This window comes from Mixophyes fleayi, chromosome 8 (assembly GCF_038048845.1).
Source record: "Mixophyes fleayi isolate aMixFle1 chromosome 8, aMixFle1.hap1, whole genome shotgun sequence".
Lineage (NCBI taxonomy): Eukaryota > Metazoa > Chordata > Amphibia > Anura > Limnodynastidae > Mixophyes > Mixophyes fleayi.
Window position 1 is genome coordinate 110386073 of NC_134409.1, and position 23517 is coordinate 110409589.

At 37.9% G+C, this 23517-nt stretch overlaps 1 protein-coding gene across 3 annotated transcripts in view; it reads right to left on the reverse strand.

The window, feature by feature from the left end:
• Positions 1 to 23062, reverse strand: part of ATG7 (autophagy related 7) — a 203472-nt gene extending 180410 nt beyond the window's left edge. The window contains exons 1-5 of one of the 3 annotated variants that reach the window (XM_075183176.1): positions 22974 to 23062; positions 12903 to 13098; positions 11322 to 11376; positions 4944 to 5061; positions 3969 to 4046 (exon numbers count right to left, since the gene is read on the reverse strand). In XM_075183176.1, the coding sequence (XP_075039277.1) occupies positions 3969 to 4046; positions 4944 to 5061; positions 11322 to 11376; positions 12903 to 13080 (429 nt within the window). In that variant the 5' untranslated portion in view covers positions 13081 to 13098; positions 22974 to 23062. Of the gene's footprint in view, positions 1 to 3968; positions 4047 to 4943; positions 5062 to 11321; positions 11377 to 12902; positions 13099 to 22775; positions 22917 to 22953 lie in introns of those variants that run through there. The other 2 variants (XM_075183177.1, XM_075183178.1) reach the window with 2 other exon arrangements.
• Between the last annotated feature and the right edge of the window lie 455 nt (positions 23063 to 23517).

Here is a 23517-nt window from a genome sequence, read left to right on the forward strand (position 1 = left end):
AGGGAATTTAGACTGTAAGCCCCAATGGGGCAGGGACTGATGTGAGCGAGTTCTCTGTACAGCGCTGCGGAATAAGTAAATGGCTGATGATGATTTTCTGCTCTCACTAAGCAGAAACGTGAAATGGACATTGTGGTTCTAGCAGAGGAGGAATGTCAGCAAGATGATGGTTCTGGAAACAGCGATATAAGCCAAGAAGAGTAAATTGAGTGTGAGACGCTTGCCATGAAAAATTATAATTTAAGAGGTATTGATCTGGGGGTTGGTTGTGAAGGAAACTGAGAAGCTAAGTGCCTGCCAAGAAACAGGTATCTGAGTAGGTGCATGGAAAAGATTGTTAAATCGGCAAATCAAGTTGCAGAGGTAAATGTTGTAGTAGTAAAGATTTATCTACCAGTGGTGTTGAAACAGGGCATAGAGCTTTTGCCTGGTAGGAAAGGAACTGGGACAGACACTTTACATCAGACATTTTGGGGGGAATACAATTAGCCACCAAGGGGCGTATTCAATTGTCAGCGTTAACGCTGCAAAACGAGCGCTTGAAAAATATTACCGTTTACATGGTAATTTACTCGCTCAATTTCAGCTCGCTGCTCAGGGAGCTGCGAGCTGAAATTGAGCGAGTAATTTCCGTATAAACGGTAATGTTTTTCAAGCGCTCGTTTTGCAGCGTTAACGCTGACAATTGAATACGCCTGCAAGTGTCTTACGGACGTCCCGCAATAGAATTCCCTCCTACAATACTGGGTTAAATAAACGGTGTAAGAGGAAGACACAAATTATAAACAAGTAAATGCAGCGGGTGAAATAAGTATTGAACACATCAACATTTTTCTCAGTAAATATATATTTAATGTGGCAATTGTAATGAGGTGCAAAAAGGCATAGACAGCCAAGACACCAGCTGAAATCTATCAGTGATTAGAAAGCAATCCTGCCAGCTGGTTCAGCCACAACTGATGGCCTATAAAAAGGTGTCTCATTATAACGGTGTCACACAAGAAACATCTCATGATGGGTAAAAGCAAAGAGCTCTCTCAAGACCTTCACTACCTTATTATTGCAAAATATACTGATGGCATTGGTTACAGAAGGATCTCTAAACTGCTGAATGTTCCAGTGAGCAGTGTTGGGGCCTTAATCTGGAAGTGGTAAGAACATAATTTCACCATAAACCAGACATGACAAGAAGAAGCCCACGGAACCTTCAAGATTTGAAGACTATTTGCAGTGAAGAATGGGGCAAAATCACACCTGAGCAATGTATGCGACTAGTTTCTCCATACAGGAGGTATCTTGAAGTTGGCAATACCAACAAAGACTTTTATACAAAGCATTAAATAACTTTCAGGAAGCTTGTTCAATACTTTTTCCCAGTTTCATTTCACATTATTACACAAAACTTAAATTATCGACATATATGGTTTGATTTCTTTGCATGTGTGGATTGCAAGGTTTGGTGCTGACATTTGTGTAAATTTTATTACAATTACATCATTAAATATATATTTACTGAGAAAAAAAATCAGTGTGTCCTGCCAAAATTGGGATGTATGAGTAAATAGCAGGAAATCACTTTAAATAGTCACAAATTGTTTTTAGTATGAATTAAGATTTGGCTAAAGGACAGAAGACAGAGTGTAGTAGTTAGTGATATAAGTTCAGATGAACAGCTGGTAACCAGTGGAGTGCTTTATGGATCAGTCATGGGTTCTGTTTTGTTTAATGTATTCATTTGGTGATATTACTCTTGGTTTACATAGGAAAATACGTCTTCTCGCAGATGATATGAAGGTCTGTAACAGAGCTATAACACAGAATGGGAAAAACACACTGATTTACACAAAATGGAGCAATGGATTGGAGTGGGGAATGTTAAATTTAGTTATATCAAATGTAAAATAATGTATGTAGGGCACAGACATTTGAAAGCAAAATATATAAATGTTGATGTAACGTCAACACAGAGTCATAGTCCCAGATGGTATGAAGGTACGCAAGCTGAGGGGAAAAGGGAACACACTTGGAGGGAGAAAGATTGAAAGGAAACATAATGAAGAACTTTTTTTTTTTTTCATAGAACGGGAAATTGATCCATGAAATAGTCTCATAGCAGTGGGATAGGGACTCGTGCAGTAAAATAATTCAAGAAATGGATGGAACAAAAACTATTGTTCAAACTTAGATAATATTAATAAAAAAAACACCAAACACAAATAAAAAGGGTAGAATAGATTGGCCTCTAGGTTCTTTTGTACCATCAAATGCTATATTTATGTTAATGCTTTCTTTGTCTAACTTTCAAAGCTTGACCAAAGCTAATTGCCGAATGGCTGAAATGGGTTAATACACATTTTCACTGTAACACTGTTAGTACATAACTCTCTAAACTCTATCTTGTTAAACAACTGAACAGAAAAAAGCCAGCAGTTGACTGACCAAGCTGATGGATGCAGTTCCAGAACACTAACAAACTATTCTGTCTTGAGATTCCATTGTGGACCCAGGTAAAAGAAAAGCCCATCTGAAGCCCTTCCCAATTTGTCTCAACTATGGTATACATTTTCTTCCCCACTAGAGAATCAGATTTACTATTGGGTTCTGCACAAGCCAATACAAAATCTAAAGTTTCCAGAACTTTTTACACTATTCTACATCCAGTGTTGTCACAGGACACCACTAAGGGAAACTATCCACATATTTACAGTTTTTACTATAAAGAACCCTTTTCTGTGATGCTAGCTAAATGTTCTTCTAGTCTCAAAAAAATAACACAAAAATGTATACCTGCAACTGTCCTAATAAAAGCTGGGGATAGATTTAAAGTTTGCTATAAAAATAAAAATAAATAAAAAAAAAGCAATACTCCCAATATAGCACATTAGCTATAAATATTTGCATAATATATCCTGTAACATATTCTATGCAGAGGATCAGACTGTTGCATCATTTTAAACCATAGGTCTTAGAATCCCGCGACATATTTCCATAGTTACACCTACGCTTTTTGAACAGTTCTTTAAAAGTCTTTTGTCGAAATATTTTTTTCATGCAGGAAGCCGATAGGAACTGTCAGAATGTGACGGTGAAAAAAAATTATGTTCAGAGATTAATATCAGAGCAGTTATGAAGTGATTTGTCAGGGAATAACCTTTATGAAACACAACAGCCCGTGCCCAAGGGAACCTCAATATTAAGCATATTAAAAATGTCACGATTTAATCTAGAAAATAACAGACGGAATACAATAGAAGACTAGAACACAGCTCTCTGTGATCGGCATAAAATTAAAAAGATATATTCTTGGTATGTGTGATTATTCAATTATAACTCGTGACACCCTGTTCTAGAACACACAGAAAGGACCGAAGAAAAAGAATATAATTGTCCGATATCAATCTTTTTCGCTAGGTCATAAAACGTTAGTTGCACATAAAATATCATAGCAAATTAAATCTTGAGGACTTGTATGCCAGTCAAGATAATTATATTACAAATACATATTCACAAACATAATTATGCATAACCTTTTTTGCTTGTGGGCTAAGCAATATCCCTGCACACTTAATTCCTGTTCTCAAACGTGGATATTCTATTGCAAGACTATTGAAGAACACAAGTAGGGTGCTACAGTCAGCTGATAACAGTCTAACAAAGGAAAACAATATATTCTACCAGCTAACAAGACTATGTACAGAGTCAACTATATGTTTTAAAAAGTGTTATTCATTGTATTCCATCAGTTTACCATTGACCCATTGACCCTCATTGTATATTGGTTTTGAAAGCTCACATTCTGTAATTATTAATAATGTATGTCTTAATTATTAAAAAAAAAAAAAGAAAACAGTATATTTGAAAATAATACACAACATTTCTAACATGGAAGCATAAGAGCCTTTTAAGTCTTCAATTTCATTAGTATATTAGTATGAAAGACCGAATCATGACAGCTCAAAATTACTTACTGCAAATGTCACCAGGAGGAATTTATTTAACAGCACTGGGTCATCAAGAGCTGCTCCAGACTTTATTGCATCCCAAATCTGCCAAATGACAAAAACTTACATGTATAGAAAAAGAGAGAATCCATAAACATAAAAAAATTAACTTAATTGGTAACTAGCATGAAAATGTTAATTTAATCTAATCTATAGCTGGAAGAACTTTCTGATTAACATGAGGAGTGTCTTCATTGTTGAGAGCTGAATCATATGGAAGTTAATAAATACCAGACAGGCTAAAAGGAGTTGTTTACTTTTGGACAACCCTGGTATTTAAGACCCCCCCTATCCCAGTGTAGCAAATGTGACTGGTCATCACCACTTCCTGGAGCCAGGTCATCACTGTGTTGGACAATTTAATTTCTATTAACAACCTTTAAGCAGGATTGGACAGACTAACAGAAAGCTTGAGCTGCAGTGTGTTGCTGCAAGGAATATTGCCATTTTGCGGTGTGATGCAGTTTGCGGCTTCAGGTAAAGAGGGTCTAAAGTGTGGGAGGGAGGTTATAGTAAATGTCTAAAAATTGGTAACACATTAAAGTTCATACTGTGATATAAAACATGTCAATGTCATGTAAATTAGATAGGGAAAAATGTAATCCTGCCATAAGTTGAATATTAGAAGTTGCAAGATTTTTCATGACCATAATAAAACACACAAGGCCACAAGACAAATTATTTTATACAAAATCAGGTAATGCCAAGATTACTTCTATTATAAACAGTAGTGCAGTGATTCTCCATTATGTATGTCTATACACATACACAAACACACACATATTATATACATACACACAAACACACACACACACATACATATATATATATACACATACACACACACACATACGTACGTACGTACACCTTATATAGCATCGGTGATACATGGAACATGGCGGGATATATACTCGATACGCTTCTCATTATGCAGAAACTTACCTCATTAGCTGCCTGCTCCAGCAGAGCTTTCTTATCACATGACTTGAAGGAGTCCAGAGTGTTTGTGTTGTATAAGGAGCCCACAGCTGGACAACAGCGTGCTGGAGTGGGACCATTCCTGACAATGCAATACAGACAGGTTATAATGACCATAGGGATACATTGCCAAAGCAAGTATGACAGCCTTCACCTCGCTGAGAAATGATTTGTTCTGAAGTCGCAGCTTGGGAAAGTCACACAACCGCTCTACTACTTAATGTGAGAACATGGCCAAGATTTTAATCAGTGGGATAAGATCTTCTAATGAACTTCAAGCAGTGAAGCCTACTCATTTACATGCTTTCCCAGTTTAGTGGGAAACTTTTTGGTCATACAAAACAAACAGAATTCTATGCATCCTTTATCATAGTGGTAATGTGGCATGGAACATTACTTTCAACTGGATACTTCTTGTGCCATCTAGAAGCAATTTATATGTCAAAGCCATGTGTGCGGAAACCAATATAAATAAAACACTAAAATGTACAATTGTAACATTTGAAATAAAGCCACCACTCATGTCCCCTTACACTTCTGACTTAATTATGACATAAATGAGGTTTCAAAAGAAGTATATATGGAGAAAAAAAACCCAGGAAAGGTTGCAAATAAGGTGGAGGGGAGCACCGTGAGAATAGGAAGGATTTGAGGTGACATTTTCATTTTTGCAAAAATGCGGATTCAGTCACAAAGGGACTTTAAAATGTTGCAAAAAGTGGATAAAGATCTCAAAGCGGAATGACACTGTGCACCAGTGCGTGTCTACTGGACAAATACGGTCATTTGTACATAATAAAACGCTCTGTGCCTTTGCAATTTTCTGCACTTATAAATGATGATTTATTTTGTTTTCTGTTGGCAAAGCAAGCAACACGTCACTTCTCATATAAACAGATACAGATAACATACAGCTAGGTGCAAGTAAGCAAGAAAAGAAAGCTCTGTAAAAAGATTAAAAAATAACTAATGGCTCCTTTTTCAATGAATAATTCAAGCAAAAAAAACAAACAAATAATATCTATATCTATCTATCTCTATATACACATAGTCATGGCCAAAAGTTTTGATGGCAATTTGCATATAGTCCAGAATGTCATGAAGAGGGATTAGAGGAATTGTAATTAACTTCAAAGTCCCTCTTTGCCATGTCAATGAACTTTATCACAAAAACAACATTTCCTCTGCATTTCATTTGGGTTTTTCACGAGAAGTGACATTACAAAAGTATCACTTCTGATGGTCACACGTTAAATATAATTATATTTATTAATTATTATTAACAATAATAAAAACAAAAATATATATATGCTCAGTTATCTGGCATAGGGCTCTAATGGCAAGTATCAGAGAGTGGTGCTATGGAGACATGTGATGTTAATAGATTAGTCACTGGAACATCCAAGTTATATAGTGTTGCATGTATACGTCTATGAGTGGACAGTGGATACCTGCTTGTCTAGGCTCCTTGGTGCTGCCCAGTACAGGCCTCTCGCTGCTGTACTATCATCTTATGTTTTGTTACATCTGTTGTGTTTCAATAGGTCTATTTCTGTAGGGCCCAGGGTCTTTAGATCCAGTTTCTCTCTAGTATGGATAAGAGTCTTTGCATGTCGCTTTTTTGGCTCAATTCTTCCTGCATGCTAATTGCCATAAAGCTAATCCAGTTTGTGGTTTAGGACCCTTGTTTGGGCTGGTCTCACAGTTCTTCCTACAAACTGTGGTCCACAGGTGCATGTAAGTACATAGACAAATTCGTTGTTCTTAAGGTGATGGTGGTTTTTGACTGTGACCTCTAGTTGTGGTTTACTTGGGCTTTTGTGTGATGCTGATTTTGCAATCTTTGCCCTCAGCAGTTGTTACTTTTCTTTCTCCTGGTTCTCCCACTGTATGAATCTAAGAAGCTTGGCACAAATTTGTTTCATATGCTTCTAGTGTCATGCTAGTTTTTTCAGGAAGAATCAATTTTTGTCGCTCTTTCAAAAACTGGAATGCCATTCAAGTACTTTCCTTTATTTGTGGCATTGTATGTATGATAAACCACACCAAGTCCCCGGGCTATATTTTCTATCTGTTCTTTGCATGTTAATGGGCCCCTGCAGTTTAACTTCATCCTACTGAACAGAATGTAACAGAAGTGCCTTAGCCAAGTGTCTTTCTGCACTGACAGAGTCATGGTGGTATAAGGAAACCACACGTGGCACGTATGGACTCAACTGCACCACAAGTATCACTATTACTAGCTTACTCTAATGGCTTTTATTCATTTTTAAATTTAAATTTACCTGTAGTTTTCTTATTTTTTGCTATTTTGGGGCTCGTAATATGATTTGTATGTATTTTCAGGTCCAAGAATTGATCTTAGTAAAGAAATGTTCCTATAAACTTCAGATTAAGCCTAATGCCATTCATGTATTCTCAGAACTCTTCTAAATGCTGGTCGCTGCCATTCCAGACAATGAAATCAATGTATTCCTTTCCAAGTTTTATGTTTTACAGGTATGGGTTGTTCCGTATATGAAGCCCTCTTTCCATTATACATGTAAAAATTTGTGAAGCTAGTTGCAAATTTAGTTCCTACAGATCCAAATATCCGCAATGGGAAGTATTTTGTTCTTGAAATAGGAAGTAGTTGTGCATCAATATGATGATGATAATGACATAAGCTAGAAATTCAATCTGGTTCCTGTCAATCTAGGGATCTCCCTTTAGTATTCTTTTAATGGCCAGTTTCCCTTATCTGTTCACTGGCTCAAGTACACGACGTTGCCTGGGTTTAATTCTTCAAGTTATTAAGTTATAAATGAGTTGAACGTAACTTAACATTCTAAATTAGCAGCTTAGCAGCTCTTCCAACACAACCATGAGGTGGCTCCCCAGTGTCGTTTTTTGCTTTATTATTAAATATCATCCAAATCCATCCAGTGGAAGGCCCATAACTGGCTCTCCGGGTCAAAGTTCTGGCAAGCATGCACAAACGAGAGGTCTGTCCGGGACCCTAACCCCCCTAAAACCTGGCCAGTATCCAACTGGACCATCTAGCGTTGGTTTCATCACAATCGGTGCAGGGGTTTTGAAGATATTCACCAGCAAACAACCTTATTTTATATATATATATATATATATATATATATATATATATATATATATATATATATATATATATATAGATGATGCTCATATAAAGTGCACAGCAGTCAATGGTGCGTCAATTGTATCCTTATTTCAAGGTGTAGTTATCCAGGATTTTCACTGTATGGGTTGTCTTTCTAAGATACAAGGTAATTTTGCCCATGTATAGCTTTAGACACCTGTGTACATGTTTGAGTTATGGCATTTGTCCCAAAATCTATTTGTATCCTTGGCTGGATTATCCAGTAATTTGTAATTTTTTAGTAAAAAGTAGAATGTTGGTATTCCGTAGGAGTGAATCTTTTCATTACTAAGAATTTGTTGAGGTCCGTGTTGAATGTTTGTGCAGGAACTGCTGTGATTTTTAGAGAAGCATCTGGTCTGTTAGAAGGTATGATGTTTCTTTTAACTCTATCTATACAACCGTCCCCTACCTGTCAGAAGATTTGGTCACAAGCCATCTTTTTTTTTTTAGCTCTATTAAGGCTTTAGTTTAGTCCCAGTTTATGTTTATTTATTTCCTTTCCTCCATATATTTTCAATAGGTCATTTTGGACTAATTGAAGAGGCAGATGACAATGTCTTTGGGCTGTGGGGATAAAATTCAATTGGGAGTCTGTGTATTTAGTCCTCCTTGTTTCATGTTGTGTTTTTTTAAGATGCTATTTTGCTTAGAATATCTGCAATGTAAGTTTACTGGAGAACTTGCTGGTGTCAATGAATGCACTGAAGTTTTATGTAGATTGTCGGCGCAAAAGATAGCCACATTTGGTTCACGGTAATTTTCTCACTGCTGAGGTTTAATACTTCATTTGGAGAAAAATCTAGGTCATACAATCAATCCTTCACCATGTCATCCAACTACAGCAATTTGTCTTTGCACTGACCAAGACATGTGCAAAGACTTTTAGGGGGGTATTCAATTGTTAGCGTTAACGCTCTCAAACGAGCGCTCAAAAAATCTTAGCGTTAATACGGTAATTACTCGCGGAGTTTCAGCCCGCCGCTCAAATTCCGCGAGTAAACTACCGGTTTAACGCTTTTCGCGCGCAATATTACCGTATAAACGGTAATATTTTTTGAGCGCTCGTTTTTTCCCGTTAACGCTAACAATTGAATACCCCCCTTAAATTATAATCTAACAGCAGCTTGCTATGCAATCCTGGCTCACTGTGACAGAAAGAACAATGGGAACAACGCAGCTAATTTCCCTAAACTAATGGTTATGTGATGGCTGCTAGGAGCTGGATTTAGCCACACTCCAAATAAGCTTAGAAAACAAAATATGATCCCGCCAGTCAAATTACAAACAAAATGAGTTAAGGCATGGTTAGTGTATAAATGTCTTTTGCTAATACCCCCCAAAGGTCAATTGGATGAGCACCTGTCGATTGTGTAGTGTTCCAGACTCTAATATTAAATTATTTGACTCAGGAATAAATAATGTTATGGCATGCTGGATGTCTTAATTGGATTAAATACATGACTAAAGCAACACATAAAGGGAGATTCAATTGGCGGCGATGTGGCGTACGGACATCGCTGGCAATAATGATTGAAATCTCCACTCATTTTACCTCCTCCTCATCAGCTATTTATATAGCGCCGCTAATTCCGCAGCGCTGTACAGAGAACTCACTCGCATCAGTCCCTGCCCCATTGGAGCTTACAGTCTAAATTCCCTAATATACACAGACCGAGAGAGACGAAGGTCAATTTAATAAACAACCAATTAACCTACTAGTATGTTTTGTTGGAGTGTGGGAGGAAACTGGAGCAAACACGGGGAGAACATACAAACTCCACACAGATAAGGCCATGGTCAGGAATTTAACTCATGGCCCCAGTGCTGTGAGGTAGAAGTGCTAACCCCTAAGCCACTAGATACACTTGCACACAGTTTTTGAAGGAACTTGGCAGGGAGGTTGTTCGAAACATCTCGGAGAACTAACCACAGATCTTCTGTGGATGTAGGCTTGCTCAAATCTTTCTGTCTCTTCATGTAATCCCCAACAGACTCGATGATGTTGAGATCAGGGCTCTGTGTGGGTCATATCATCACTTCCAGGACTCCTTGTTCTTCTGTACGATGAAGATAGTTCTTAATGACATTGGCTGTATGCTCGGGGTCCTTGTCCTGCTGCAGAATAAATTTGGAGCCAGACGCCTCCTTAATAGTATTGCATGATGGATAATTACCTGCCTGTATTTCTCAGCATTGAGGACACAATTAATCCTGACCAAATTCCCAACTCCATTTGCTAAAATGCAGCCCCAAACTTGCAGGGAACCTCACCATTACCTGCAGACACTCATTGTACCACTCTCCAAACCTTCGGCTCAGAACTGGAAAAAAAAACAGTGGGACCAAGGTTCACCCATCTACTGTTTTGAGAAGTCCGGCCAGAAGTGGTCTTCATGGAAGAAATGCGGCCAAAAAGCCAAGCTTTCTACATGGAAACAAGACCAAGCGACTCAACTATGCACTAAAACCATAGGATATGGGTGCAGAAAAATGGCAAAAGGTGCTCTGGACTGATGAGTCAAAAGTTTAAATATTGAGCTGTAACAGAAGGCAGTTTGTTCGCTGAAAGGCTGGAGAGTGGTATAAAAAAGAGTGTCTGCAGGCAACAATGACGCATGGTGGGGGTTATCTCCCTATATCCATAGACCTTTCCCTCACTAACATTAGACCTGTACAACGTTTCATTAGCAGATATCTCCAAACTGTTGTATTGTGAAAAGATTATCACACATGATAATCAGATTCAAAAAGTGTTACTCTAGAGCAAGATAAATGCTGTTAGTTAGCAACTACTTTATAAAAGCTAGATAAAGCCATGTAACAGTCAAAGGATAAGTTGATCTCTTCATATTTCCATTAAAAATAATCTAAAAGTAAAACTATTGTGTCGTTAATTGCTCTCAATTTCACAATAAGGTTTGGTTAAGTGTTCTCTCCCTTCACGGACCCCTATCAATCCAGTGTACCTAGGATCATTCCGTTCACCAGTCATTCCTCATCAGCAACCTGCACATACAGCTGGTGACTGTAACACAGTGCCACCTAGTGTTCTGTTGTATGAACACCACAGTGATGTTTTTCCATCATGCCACAACTGGTTCTTAGGATGGTCACAATTCTGCAATGACTAAAAACGCATATATGTGTATGTTTAGATAATACAGATAGATATTTAGTGAACTCACTTGTCAAAGGCACTGAACTCTAGAGTGAGACGTGATGGAAGACCTGGAGGATCGCCTGGAAAAAATAAATAATATCAAGCCAGTACCTAATAAAGTGCCACTTATTCTATATACACTATCAACATGCTTAGATGGTTCATTTTGTTTATTAAGTATACATTATCAGTAGAGATATTTGTATAAAAGCAATCATGCTAAAATAATGTTCTTTTCTTTCTTCCTAAGCTGTATATTTTAAGACTTGTATTTTATGGTACAAGACAACATGCAGGATTTTATTAGCCATTCTTTGAATCTTCCCCAGATTATGAATATTCCTCTGAGGGTGATGTCTCCAGAAAGGAGACAAAGGTGCTAAGAACATGAATCTATTTCATGATCAACTCTAAAGATTTAATTACAGACCTATAAAGTGAAATCAATACATCATTCTCAATCTCTTTCCTTTGCTTATGTAGCCAAGTCATTTTATAAATTACATGTTGACTGAACAATAAAAATATAAAGTTATCCTGTGTAGTTTTAACTATTAATGTACCCTTAATCATCATCGGCTATTTATAAAGCGCCACTAATTCCGCAGCACCATACAGAGAACTCACTGCATCAGCCCCATTGAAAAGAGGGTGAGAGACTTGGGTCAATTTTTTAGCAGCCAATTAACCTAGTAGTATGTTTTTACAATGGGGGGTGAAACCAAAGCACCCAGAGGAAACCCATGTAAACACAGGGAGAACAAACAAACTCCACACAGATAAGGCCATGGTCAGGAATCGAACTCATGACTCCAGAGCTGTGAGGCAGAAGTGCTAACCACTAAGCCACTGTGCCGCCCATATGAATATTAGTTTGTTTAAAAAAAACAGACACATCCAATAACCATCCTTCAAGTGACAGGTCCACTTTAAGTGAAATAAAATAACAAATGTTATTTACCCACATTCTGATAATCTGGGGAGTCCTCCGAAGGGCTTTATTTATGGTTGTCAAAGCCCATCCACCACGAACTTTACATTTGCATGAATGGGGCCTTGACTACCCTGCTGTGAATAGGCCTGCCCTAGCTGGAGAGAGGATTTCCTGCTTGGGAAAGTTGAGGAACTTGCCAAGTAACACAGGGGGAGTCCACAGACTGAAGGGTTGTATTTAAGAGCTCTACAGAGTACAGAGGAGTACACTGTCACAGTTAACCAGGGACTGTAGGCTAAGAAGCACATGAGAAAATTGGACAGTTATAAAGTAAATGGTAAGACAAAGTCCCATAAGCAACACCTCATTTTAAAACGGAGACTGTTATATTTGGCTACTGCTGGAACCAGTAAAACATGCTGCTAGGAACACTAGGCAATATGTTTAACTGCTTCAAAACTGCAGTTTCCACTGTATTGTATCTTTGTTACAAACCACAAAGTCATTTAATTCCCTCTGCTTAAAAACCCTTCGGCTTCTCTCCATTAGAATGAAATTAAACAGAATAGGAGCTATGACTGCTTACAGCACTCTTTTTATCATAATGCACACCACAGGGTATATAAAATATACAATGCAATAATATACAGAAATGCATTTACATTATCTTACCATTATAATAATAACCCTTTATGACCTTAGCGGTTTCATCTAAGCGGTACTCGTTGAGTTTCTTCTGAGTGAGTTCATGCCAAAAACCAGCATCTAGTGCACTAGAGAATGGAACAAACTGGAGCTTGAGGTTGCCAGAAGCTGATTGGTCACCCAAGTTTTGATTCTCAGACGCCATTAGTGGTTTCAGAGTTTACTGCAAGGAAAGAAGAAACACATTATAAGTCTGTCTTTCATCTGGTAGCACAATTCTTTGTAAATGGCTCTTTATACTGTGGATGAAAAGGACCCTTGGATGATGATGCATCTATTGTCCCGAGCTGTAGTATCATGATGACATGAATCTATTTTCACTGCATACTATGTAAATGAGTCATTATAACAGCAAATGTCATTATCATATTCTAATTTCTTTTCAGGGGTGAAAAACTGCTTTCCATTATGTATAGAAGAATTATGTGCTATATTCAGTCCATGCATATAAAAAGTGTCTGCATAGACCTCTAAACATTGTATACATATAATGTGGTGTTCTTCTGCCTTAGCATAAACATTCAGGCTCTGTATCTGGCTGTATACTGACTGGGTTCTGGAACCCAGAAAATTCGAAAATCTTCAGCAGTTAACATTTGAACAGTGAAGAACACTGTGCTTTGATTTATTACATAGTGATTAATTAACCATGTGTTCCTGTCTTATAAACACCACATATTATACGCACCCTATAGCCATTATTTATTAACATTAATATTTATTTATATAGTGCCAGCATACTCTGCAGCAATTTAACAACTGGGTACAAACACAGGGTTAAAACAAGATTTGGTATTAACAGACAAAGAGGTAAGAAGTCCCTGGAAGCCAGCTTACAATCTATAGGAAAATAGACATTAGATCGATGAGGTTAAGTGACACATAATGCATAGTGGTACAGACAGATAGCAATGGGATAAAGTGCTTAGTTGGGCTATATGATCCAGTCATACAACAATGTTGGTTTGGGCTTATATGAGTATAAAAGGAGGTTATAACATACTTACCTACTTTCTCTAATCTGTTTCCGGGAGATGGGCGGGACTGGAGGACGGAAGGGGGCAGGGCAGGGCCAATTGCGTCATTTCGGCCCCGCGGCGAAAATGCAGTTTTATTGCGGGGTCGGGGCCAAAATGACGCGATTCACCCCGAATCGCATCATTTAGTGGTGGCTGCAGCGGGATGCGGGAGATTGGCCAGCTCTCCCTGGAGACTGACCTGAATTTCGGGAGTCTCCTGGACAGTCCGGGAGAGTTGGCAAATATGGGTTATAATCATGTAAAATGGGCTAGGGAGGTTAAGAAAATGGTTAAGGAATATGTTAAGATTACCTACAGAGGGGTGTTGTCTTGGGAAGAAGTTCCACAAAGTGGGTGCAGTATGAAAGAAAAAATCCTGTAAGCAGGAATCGAAGCAATTCATGAAAGAGGAGGAGAGGTGTGGATCTTGGGCAGAGCAGAGGGATGGAGTTGGGAGATATTTAACGGTTACTTTACTCAAAGTAACAGCAAAACACAGGGGCTGTACTCTGCAGCTTTCTTTCTAACTACCGGGGAATTGCAGTCATTTAACAGAACATAAACAATCTAAACAACACATTATTTAAAGTAATCAAATATAGGATATTGACATAGATAACAGTAGAAAGCAGGGAAATTGTCTGGTCATCTATGTACAATGACGGGAAGTCCTGAGAGATTAGTCAACTGCTGGAAGGCAGTGCCGGAGTTGCATTTCATGTAATCCTGGAGAACCAATGATGCCTAACCCTGTTCTAAATAGAGAATTCTCCAACAGTGCATTAAAAAAAACTAGAGCTAATCTTTCCCCATCTGATGAAACAGCTCTCAAAATCAGCAAGATGATAAATAACTAATCATCAAAAAGTCAGAGGATGGAATGGTTTAACTCAACCAAAGATATATCACATATGGACACAGACTTCTCAAAGATACAACTTCATACTCTAAACATAACTCAGATCCCACTTCTGCTTTTAGCTATATTCAATATGATCCTTAGGGAGGTATTTAAGAATAAGGGGCCTGATTCATTAAGGAACTTAGGCAAGAAATTTCTTACTTAAGTTTCCTGGACAAAACCATGTTACAATGCAAGGGGTGCAAATTAGTTTTCTATTTTGCATATAAGTTAAATATGTCTGTTTTTTCATGTAGCACACAAATATCAGCTTTAAATTTCAGTGTACAAATAAGCTATCAAGTATGTGTGAGCTACATGAAAAAACAGACATATTTAACTTATGTGCAAAATAGAAAACTAATTTGCACCCCTTGCATTGTAACATGGTTTTGACCAGGAAACTTAAGTAAGAAACTTCTTGCCTAAGTTCCTTAAAGAATCAGGCCCAAGATTATTAATGAAAAGAATTACAATAACCATTTCAACCAAATTCACTTACCCAAAATCCATAAATGTTTAATCTACCTGGTAGACCCATCATAGTAGTCACTGATTCTCTGACATTCCACATCTTTGAGTATTTTGAAATTTTCATCACAAAATATGTGATACCATTATACTGTATATCGAATGTATCACCTCAGTTCTAAACCTTTCCAAATAGTTTCTTTAGCAAGATGACTTCTATTTACCATAGATGTCCAAGTCTTGTATACCTCAACTGAGCACCACAAGCAGATAACAGTCTGTGAAAAACGTCTAAGGAAGACCAAGAGATTACAAACGATCATTTAAACTTCATATGTACTCTAATAGAGTATATTTTAACAAACAACTATTTCAAATTTCTGATGTTTTTATCTACAGATCCGTGGAACAGCAATGGGGATGGAATCCACTCCAAGTTATGCTAACTTACATATGGGGCTATGGGAGAATCACCATCAGAGACAATTAACAGATGTACAGGCATGCCCTGATACTCCTCAAGATCAGTCTCATACGTCAGTCCACGCATGTCTCCACACTTTAGGAACCGTTGGTAGCTATGTACTAATATATGGACATTATGAACCTGCATTGACATTTTTTTATTTAATATATACAGTATAGTAAAAATAAATAACATTTTCTGTTTCACTGCACTCAACATAATCCAGCATTGTCCTTTGGTAAAAGGACTAAGTTCCTCTATACTTGTGGTGTTTGTAGCCCAGTTGTCAACAAAGCTCGCTGCAATAAAAATGTGCATCATCCACTGTGCATGCCAAACGTGTCAGAGTAACTACAAATTTGATTGTGAAGGGCAGGTGGGAATTTGGTAGAGGACATGCTTTTTCCATGGCTTGTTGAGCTAGGGTCGGAGCAAAGGTCCTTATCGCCATTGAAGTTGTCAGGAGTGCTTAAACATACCCGAGTAATTGAAGAGAATGCGGGTCAAACAGGGGCCGTTTTGAAAAGTAACCGGTATCCTGTGTGTTCCACAGAATGACAACTCTTACAGCACACAAGTGAAGAATGTCATACAATGCATTACTGAATCGGAGAGTCATGTGATTATCAATTGGCATTTGCCTTTTTTTGTTAAAATACATGTAGGCAAGTTGTGGTTTTTCCAACTGCTATAAGAACTATAAGTTCCAGCATGCCATAAAGGTGACACGTCTTTGTGCGACTTGTAGTTTAAGAGCAACTGGAGAGTCACAGGGTCCCTAAGCCTGTCATAGAGAATGGAGTGATAGAGAGAAGGACGCATAGCTTAACATCAGTGTTGTACTTTTATTTTTATTGCCAATAGTAGTCGAAATAGAAATGCACAATAATTTTATAAAGGAACATATAAAATATTAACATAACATAGGTAAACTTCAATATCAATTTCAAATAGCTAAACAGGCATATATCTGCTGTTATAAAAAGACACACAAACAAATTACCAAAACTGAGATTGTGTTAATGCTCAACACAGGCGTCTTAGATAATTACTGCAGTGTAATGTGTGCAAGCAAAATAGGGTAATGATTGCTCTATAGTGTAAGATAACATAATTGCAGTGTTATGTGCGTCAGTAAAAGAACCGCACAACACCTACAGATCAATGATAAAGTAAACTCTGGAGACCAGCATTCCATATAAAAAACATATCAAAGCAGCTCCATTTATAGCATAGCAGCACACAAGCTGTAGAAAATTAGCAGCATAAAAATACTCATCTTGATATGAATTAATATTATTACGATCATCGTAGATTTGTAAGGCGCCACAGTGCTCCGCAGCACAGTACAATTAGGGAAAACAGGACATACATAAAACAGGGACATACAAGGTAGATAAAATAAAAGCAGACATGAAAACAAAGGGTAGAGGACCCTGCTCATTAGAGAGCTCACATTCTAAGTGGAAGAAGGCACAGCTGAAACAAGGGGAGAGAGTGTGGCTTAGAGTGGAGATTGGGACAGCTGTGAGGTTGTATTAGTGTGAATAGTATCATCAGGTATAAGGCAAGCTTTAAAGAACGTCTAAAGATTTGAAGGCTGTGGGAAAGTCCGATTGGGCATGGTAGGGAATCCCATAAGTGGAGGGAAGCATGGGAGAAGTCTTGTAGGAACGAGTGATAGGTGGTTATCAGAGACGAGACAAAGAGCAGGTCAGAGGTAGATCTAATAGGGCAGGAGGGAGAGTATTTTGACATGAGATTTGAAATGTATGAAGGAGTAGGGTTGCTAAGGGCTTTGTAGCTAAGGGTGAGTAATAGATTCTAGAAGACACAGGGAGCCAGTGTAGGGATTTGCAAAGTGGTGCAGCAGATGTGGAACGGTGAGAGAGGAAGATCAGTCTTGCAGCAGCATTTAGGATGGATTGAAGTGGGGATACATGGGTGTTGGGAATGTCAGATAGCAGGAGGTTGCAGCAGTCAAGACGGGAGATGATGAGAGAAGGGATAAGAGTGTTGGTAGCATATTGAGTAAGAAAAGAGTGTATTCTGGCAATGTTTGTAAAGGGTAATCAACAGGACTGGGAGAGAGTCTGGATGTCAAGTGTGACACCAAGGCAGCGGCTTTGGAGACTGAGGAAATTGAGGCGCTATTAACAGTGAGGGATATTTGAGGGAAGGTGGTGATGACTGGAGCACAGTTCATAATTGTGTATGGCAAAAAGTTTGTGTCCAACAGCTGTTTCGGTGCTCCTCCAGCACATTTCTCCAGGGCTGCCAAATGAGAGATATATAGCACTTGATTACTTCCAAGTCCTAGTAGTGCTTTTTTACTCTCTCTTTCTACATCAAGGGCAGCTACCACAGCAAAGCACCACAGCAGTGAGTTTTGGAAAGAGCACCCGTCTCCACCTTGTTTGCACATTAAGAAGAGTAATTTTATGCCACAGAAAAAACATTAGCAAAACCACTGCTGAACGATATAGCAGGGTAGTTCTGAACAATTCAAGAATGTCATGGCCCATATCCAATTAAATGAACAAACTGAATTTCTAGGCTTAATACTACCAAAAGATAACTACTTAGTCTACTACAGTTGCCATCAGTTGTGAAAAGTTCATTCACATTAAAAGGAGGATTCTGATGAACAAGTTTCACTTTGGAAAAAACTTTTGAAACAGGAAATACCTGGAATCTTTAATCCAAGATGCCATAAACAAAGCACATAAATTAGAAAGACATTGCAATACAGAACACGTAGCAATAAGTCCTATGTGCAGATCCAATTCAGCATGAGTTGCCACCAATTTCAAATCTGAACTCAAATAATTTAAAAAACAAAAATGACAGACTGGACCGGCGTTAAACTAGATTCTACGTCAGATCTCAGACTTTGCCCGACAGTCAACAGAGCTCCAACAACATACTGCACATACAGAGACCACCACAAGCAAGCAGCTATGAACAAAACACTACCGATCTTAAGGTTTTCATTATCTCCACCATTTATCAGAACTAGAAGCGCTTATACATAAACAGTAGTCCTCTATAACAGCAGCACGTCACCCTGATGTAGTCTCCTAGATGAAACATGTATGGTAGGAATGTTTCTGTACCTTCTATTCAACAAATGGTATTCACAGTCATACAGCTCTATGAAATTCAGGATCTTCAGTGGCAGGGAAGAGCCTCACCCTGGACAACAAGGAGGGGACTAGTACCACCACATAGGTTAACACTGATAAGCTGCTAATAGTCTTCTTTTGGGAATAATTTTATTTTCCCCACAATATTACACTATAACCAATAATGAGTCACAGTGAACAATATACCACACACTTCTGATATTCCATGTATCTTGAAAGTATCCTGGATATCAACAACTTAGATAAGTTAATTTCAAGTCTATATCTCAGTGTTGGCTAACCTGTGACACTCCAGGTGTTGTGAAACTACAAGTCCCAGCATACCCTTCCAGCAATAAGCTGCAATATATTGGCAAAGCATGCTGGGACTTGTAGTTTCACAACACCTGGAGTGACACAGGTTAGCCATCACTTCTATATCTGGCACATTTATTAGAATTAATGGGAACACTATTCACAAAAGTACATCTGGGCACCTCTGTTTCACGTGTACATTATTATTATGTGCAGATCACATCCAAGTTTCTTTGTATTATCTCTAGGGTTGTGACCCAGGCTCATTTTGGCTCAGCACCCCACCCTGCCATCCAATATGTTTTTAATTAGAGCAGTATATAGCCAGTTACACTAAGGGGGAATTCAATTTCCCCCAGAGAATCGCCACACTAAACCTAGTACCGTTAATACAGTAATTTTAACCCTGCTTTCTGCTCGTGGCTCAAAAAGCCGGAGTTGAAATTACCGAATTTCTTAACATCACACGCACTATTACCGTAATATCGGTAATAGTGCGCAGACCGCGCTACTTTCGGTAGCAAAGCGGCCAACTGGATTCCCCTCTACGAATCTTATTTTTTATATAGTAATGCTGCAAAGTTTACTATACATATTTTCAGACTCCTTCATAACGAGGGAGACGGCAACTTAAAAGAAATAAAACAAAGAAAAAAGAAAAAGTGAAGTGTCAGCCTGACCAATAACTGTGCTGTAAAATGTAACTGAATAGCAACTGCACCACAAACCTGGGATCAGTAACCAGGTAGAGCTAAGGATTAGCTCACCATTACAAGGACACAATAGGAGATGTATTGTTTACAGGTGACTGGTGCTTACCCACATTCTAAATAACTAAATTGCACTTGTAACCTACAATGCAGTAGGTGACGGGTACACATACCAGGCAGGTTTATAAAAGGGTACACTAAAATTCATTATTTAATGCTAACCTGACACCCCACTGAAGCTTTAAAGTATTACCAACCCACTACATTACAGAAAACTGAAAGCATTCCCACACTGTTGTTATGGGATCTGATACAGGTTAAAAAGCTGCAGTCATTATAGCTGCTGTGACATCACTGGTTCTGACCCTGTGTGTGTATCTACCAGGCTTGCAAATTTGATCTACATAAATGTGCTGTGTGCCGTTTGAGGAGCACCTCTCTCCTAACATGGTACAACCTGTTGAAAAGGAGTAAAAGTGAGCATGGTGAACATATTTAGTTAAGTGTAAACACTTCATTTATTTAATGGTGTTATTCAACTAACTACTATACATGAAATAATTGACCTGTGTATATACCAGGCTGAACATACAGCGTTTTATATTTCTAATGGTTTAACTGATTTGCTAGGTGGCTGCTGGAGATACTTTTAGATGCTTTTTAACACTATTAATAAAACGCAAAGATATATTAAGTGATGGTACCTAATATGTCTTAGTATTTTACTAAATATGTTAAATTAGCATCTAAAATGAGGGCTTTGTGTCCTCCACCACCCTCATACAGACACATACACACATAGAACAGGCACCGAGAGTTAACATCCAGAATACCGAAATTAAATAAAGCTTTGCCAGAACATCAAGTGAATTGACTTATATTTTACAATTTGGATCAACAGGCGCTAGAATATGTCATACAGACTGAAATAGTCCAAATAATTATCAAAATCCATATAAATATCTTCTCAGTTCTCTTCCTTTACTCTTCACCATATGTTTTTTATTAGTAGGAACCGATAACAGAAGGAAATAAATATAGTGAAGTATATCACAACATAAGGTTCTCTGGAACACCCAAAAAAGGATTCCTCACCACGTGGGGGAAGTCTCACCCAAAAAAAATCAAACACTAAAAAATATATAACTAAATCTAGGTGCATTACCTGTTTTCCTGCCGTTAGATTACTGTGCACATATTGAACTGCACATTTCTGTCTCCCTCTATAGGGCATATTCAATTCTCTGGAAGTCACGCCGCGTAAAAACTTTTACAGTAGTAGTTAGCTGGAAATCCAGCGAGAAAATTACCGTACTAACGGTAATAGTGTGTGGACCGCTGGATTTTCGGCGTTTCCTCCGACAATTAAATACGCCCCTATATATGCTGTATTCCAGGAACCATCTGGTAGGAGCAATTGCAACATTTGTTTTATTTTATTTTGTTTTAGGTTTATAATAAATTTGATGGTAATGCACTTAGATTTGGTTATATATTTTTTTGAGTGGGATCTGTCCCTGCAAGAGGGATTCTGAGAAGATCTGCTGTAGGAATCCATCCAAAAGTGATGTTATAACTGTCTGTTATATTCGTTATTGATGTAAGTGGATTTTGACAATGAAGGTGTCTGTATAGGACAGTTAAAATGAAAAACTTAAGTATTTGTCAATAATATTTTTTACAAATTGTTTCATTTTGCAGAGGTAAAGACTGTTTGGATTGATAATCCCATTGGCATGTATTAAAAAAAAAACAAAAAACATTTCTTAAAAATAAAAACACTGATATATCTTGTTTTCTCAGCCTCTACTGTAAAAAGAATACTATGCCCAACAACTCATATAACACTACACCTAATTAAAGGGCCACTAAACCTAAAATATTTATTACATGTATTTACAACAAAGGATTTCATTTGAAGAAAAAAACCTTGCAGAACTTAAGACATTTCAATCTCTGAACTTGGAAGGAGCCCTTTTCTATATACAAACCAAAATGTTTGTGTAAGTTCTGCCAATGTATGGGAATTTTAACAGATGTGTTCAAGTCACAATGGATCACCACCAAACACAGTATATAAAACTTTTTGAATGCAGAATTTAAAAACACTCAAACAAAACTACTATTCATTAAAATCAGATGAAGATGTTGCATAATTTCATATTAGCCAGAAAATTGAAAAAAAACAAAAAAAAGGATCTGTGCTTGCCAATCACAGATCTTGTGAGGCAGTACCAGCATTGAGCAATATGATGTGTAGCAATAAAACTGCATTGCCATATAGTTGCAACACAAGCAAAAACTTTTTGATCCTAGATAATTCAACCCCTTTCAGAATCATATTGGGGTGTTGCACACCCAAAAAAACGTTTGCATTAGTGGATAAGGATGCCTTGCCAGAAGAAGACAGGGGAAAGAGCAGAGCAAGTAAACATGTTAGTGTGATGGACAAGTATTTATAATTAAATAATTTGTTTATAATGTCTGTAGTGACTATGATTGGGCATGATGAAAGTGTGATACAAGTATTGTTCATTGTACTCTGGATAGAGAAGACTGAGAAAATATCTCAGTACACAAACCCATAACAGTCACCTCTAATACAGTATCAGAGTTAGGCTTCCTGTGTCTCTAAGATGATTACCTGACTCATTTTCACAGTGAGATTATACTTTATTTTAACACTTGTTTCCCAGCTGCAGTTACCTGAGCCGAGTTGATTATCTGCAGTTTGAGGCAACACTTTTAATATCTGGTTATTGCAATTGGGAAATTGGTAACAAAAGACTATTATGCAAATGTAACCAGGAGTCTGGATGACAGGTATATGTACCTGTTATAGAACAGCTACATGTCCTGCAGCCCTTTGACGTGTACTTCCATAAGTTAGTGGCCACAAGCTGCCGGTCACTGGAGTGAAGCACAGACACCCTGGGCTGGTAAACCTGACCAGGAGCCGTAGCAGAGAATGACAGATGGAGGATACGTGTACGAGGATAGCAGTTTATTACCAGTATATCATCCCACTCACAAGCTTAGTCTCATAGCCGGTGACTGCAGTCTCTCTGCCTCCTCTGCAGTCTGTATCTGTGCACGGTGCTGCTTCCTGGTGTACTTCTATCACATTACCCACAGCTGTCATCTGACAACGGAAACCCGACTGGGACAAACTTATTACACTGTTTACTTTAACTTTCCATAGATAGGACATGTCACATGTGCATTATATGTGTTCGAAAGACAATGGTACGACAGAACTTCAGTAAACAGTGCCCTGTTTTAGCTTTATAAGATCATTCCAATACTATCTGAACTGTGAGAAGTCAATTAAAGGCTTAAGCGCAGTATAACACTTATGGGTTTTTGTTTTATTTTTTCTCCTTCACATCTACTATCTCATTTACACATTTCAAATTATATTTTCAGTTACATTTACCTGATTAACCTGCACAAAACGTGCCTGTGCTGTTACTCACTGTACTAAATTATTTAATGTTAGAAAGCAGCTCTAACATCAGTTCAATGGTGCAGTCCAGATTGCTGCACTTGGAAAATAAAAATAAATATAAAACGAA